The sequence below is a fragment of the Frankliniella occidentalis genome, unplaced genomic scaffold (assembly GCF_000697945.3).
Source record: "Frankliniella occidentalis isolate FOCC.00 unplaced genomic scaffold, Focc_3.1 Scaffold181, whole genome shotgun sequence".
Taxonomy (NCBI): domain Eukaryota; kingdom Metazoa; phylum Arthropoda; class Insecta; order Thysanoptera; family Thripidae; genus Frankliniella; species Frankliniella occidentalis.
This window is the reverse complement of record NW_026267307.1, coordinates 158,952-162,367: the sequence shown is the minus strand read 5'-3', so window position 1 is coordinate 162,367 and position 3,416 is coordinate 158,952. Positions and strand designations below refer to the sequence as shown.

The 3,416-nt window shown below is 41.9% G+C and overlaps 1 protein-coding gene across 1 annotated transcript; it reads right to left on the bottom strand.

Moving 5' to 3' along the window:
- Positions 1-1,122: 1,122 nt before the first annotated feature.
- Positions 1,123-2,673, bottom strand: LOC127750380 (putative protein TPRXL). The gene is made up of 3 exons (XM_052271975.1): positions 2,282-2,673; positions 1,912-2,195; positions 1,123-1,814 (listed from the first exon to the last, which is right to left on the bottom strand). Exons 1-3 carry the CDS (start codon positions 2,314-2,316, stop codon positions 1,450-1,452), a joined length of 684 nt encoding a protein of 227 aa, XP_052127935.1. The 5' UTR covers positions 2,317-2,673; the 3' UTR covers positions 1,123-1,449.
- Between the last annotated feature and the right edge of the window lie 743 nt (positions 2,674-3,416).

Sequence of the window (3,416 nt, the reverse complement as noted above, 5' to 3'; positions counted from 1 at the left end):
GCACTTAGTGACAACGGTATAAAATTGCATTAAACCTAGCTTTTCCCGTGATAAAGCGGTCCTGTGAACAACACGTGCGAACCGCGTGCACAGACATTCTATGCACAACTAGCTTGTGCACAAGATCGGCCCGCCTGCAGCAGGACCGGCGGCAGGTGCAGGTGTGCATGTGCCCATCGCGCGCACAAGGCGCACAGATCCGTTGGCCAAGGTCCTGGCTACAGTTTCAATTTTTTTTTATTTTTCTTTATTTTTTCCGAATTTTTCTGATTTTTTCCGATTTTTTCCCCACGATTTTGGAGAGATCCTGATTAAGGCCGATTGCTCGATTTTGCCCGATTTTGCTCGATTTTGCCCGATTCTGGCCGATTTACGTCAATTCTCTCCAAAATCGTTGGGAAAAAATCGGAAAAAATCGGAAAAAATCAGTAAAAATCGGAAAAAAATAAAGAAAAATAAAAAAAAATTGAAACCGTAGCCAGGACCTTGGCCAATGGATATGTGCGCATTTAATGCTGGCGATGCCTCTCACCGTTTAGGCGCTAGAAGGAGTTTTACTCACAAAACTAGTTTTAAAAGTAGTTTCGAACCATTCTGGACCTGAAAAACCAATAGAGTTTAGACCACACATCAAAAAAAAAAATGTCAGTTCAGTGCATTATGTCAACAGAGAAATACGCGTTGTATTATAAAAATCTAGGTGTCACTAACTGCCCCGGCAAAAACTGTCACTATCTACCCCAAGTGCAGTACGGTGTTTCAACGTGAACGAGAGGTTAACTCGTCGGACTAAGTTCGGACCGCGCGTAAAATCATTAAGTATATAGTCCATACCAATCACAGAAAAATCCGTATGGTGAAGTTGGCGATATTTACGGAGTATTTACAAAAAGAAAAAAGGGCAAAAGTCGAAACTTACCTCAAAATTGTGATCAGACACATTCAAAGTTTCACCACCGCCATAACAATTTGCCGAACACCACCGCCTTGTGGCAAATGTTTTTCGAGCTCTGAAACTTGGTTAAGCCGATCGAAGTTGGTGCGAAAATTCAATTGGACGGCCTGGGGTCAGAAGTGTCACTAACTGCCCCTGTCACTAACTGCCCCACCCTCCCTTACCTTAATTTCTTTATTTATTTGTGATACTGAAATTATTAAAAAAAATATAGTCAAGTCATGACATCTATATATGTGTTCTTTATTTTGAACAAGTCTCTTTAACAAAATGCAAACAAAAGTAGAACTCTTGTGCGAAACAACTGGTCATATAATCTTTAAGTCACAAAATAATAGTTTAACTGGATTCATACTACAAATGAGTCAATAGAAAATAAAATAAAGGGAACTTTGCAAGGAACTCTTGTTGCCTATAAGTCAGCGTTTCATATATCACAGAGAAAAAGAACTAAAAATACTGGGAGTGCATCCTACTTAATTGAAATATTAATTCTATTCAGAATATTTTCCAGCAACCTGGAGCATCTCTATTATACAGTTAACTTGCCTTTCAACTGGTACTTTATTTAGAGCAACACTGACAGAGCCAATAAGCAGCTCTACTTGTGGGGAGAACTTTGCTTTTTCCGCAGCAGTCAGTGGTGGAGGTGGTGTTGCAGAAGCTGGTTGGGGGGCAGCAATACTATTCAGGGCACTTGTCAGAGACGAAGTTAGGGAAGAGAGATCATCCTTCGATCTCTTGAGCTGATCAACTTCCTCTTGAGACTGACGAACTCTTTTTTTTCCAATGTCACAGGGGGGTACAGTTCGTGCTGGGTTTATTTGCGCTGCTGCACTTCGCAGTGATTCTGCTGTTCCTGAGTGGAAAATATAACATATATATAAACTTCTACTCTCAGTAAACATATTTGAAAACAATTTAGTAGAATTTAAATTAAAGGAAACAGAAACGACCTGGATTTTGAAATGTTGTATTTCTTTGACTACACACTGCAACTGGCACCTCTATGCTACTAGCAAAGTCTTCTGCTGCCAGCAGGGCAGCAGGGAGAGGATCATCAGGGTCCGCTAGTTCCAAGAAAGTAGATGAGGAGGTGCTAGTGCTTGGACTCTGTTGCAAAAATGAAGCACTACTCAAAGATAGAGAAGAGCAGGAACTGCTGGTGCTTGGTAGTGATACAGAACAATGTGCAGGAGGAGGCAACGGAGATGTTACTGCTGAAAAGTTTGATGAAGTACTGCGAACAAACATCCGTAATACAGCAGTCAGTTTGAGGGAATAATTTTACTGAACATAATTAGGGCAATGTAAATGGACACTCACTTTTTAGGTTTGATGATGTCTTTCAGGAAAAACATATCGTCAAAAAGAAACCAATTACTGGTAACTGGAGCAGTATCAGTCCCAGCACCGGAGCGGGCCCTGCCAACAAGTACCTTCCTGCTTTCTTTGCCATATTTGTCTCTTAATTTGGACCATAGAGATCTCACATCGTCACCTACAATGACATCAATGGGCTGATTTAGTAAACATGAAAATTAACTGTACTTTCACGATCGAGAATATACTCACCCGAGTACTGTTGGTTTTCAGATGACATAGCTTTACCAATCTCAGCCCAAGTCAAACATTTGTCATTGCTCTTGGAATATCCTCGTAGTGAATTGTTGTACAGAAAAGTATAAGGTCTCACCAATGCCACAAAAGTCCGCAAAAACTCCTTCCTTCCTTCAGAAACATCATTACCATAACCTGTCTCTGTCGTATCCATTGCGATCTCGAAAACGTGTACAAAACAATTAGAATAAAGACCAGACCGAAGTGCAACAAAACTAATTATCTCAGGTTTGGTGGATAAAGCAAAGTTCCGCGAAAGCAGAGTCGCGGAGCGCGTACATATCGTGTAGTGGCCACTAGTATCATGTGGTTGATCAAAAGCAATGTGCTCCGAACGGAAACAGTTTCCTTCCGCAGCGCTCCTGGCGTCCACGACAGGAAACAGACTCCCGCGACCGCACCAACGACCGCGCCTACGACTGCGACCTCTATTGTAGACGAGCCTTAAGGGTATGAATGGGGGTATCCAAGGTTCAAAAATTCTCCCAAAACGTAAAATTTTAATGTTCCCCTATGGGGTAACTCGTCAAGGTAGATTCCTTCGACCGCAAATTTCGTCCGTTTTGCTCTATCTCTAACCGTTTAGGCGCTAGAGGGTCTTTTTTTGACGAAAACAAGCTTAAAATTGCCATAGTGACCAATAAGTTGTAGAAGAACGCCTAAAAACCGCAAAATAGAAATACAACTCCTCCCCTACCCCCCAAAAACGTTTTCTAAGCCTAAGTGTGGGTTGTAGTCGCGGTGCTTCACCGTTACATCCCTTTCTCGAGGCTTTGGGGCAAACTCAAAGACGATTGGTTTAAGCGGTCCGAAGGCCCGCTACATCATTCGATCATGTTCT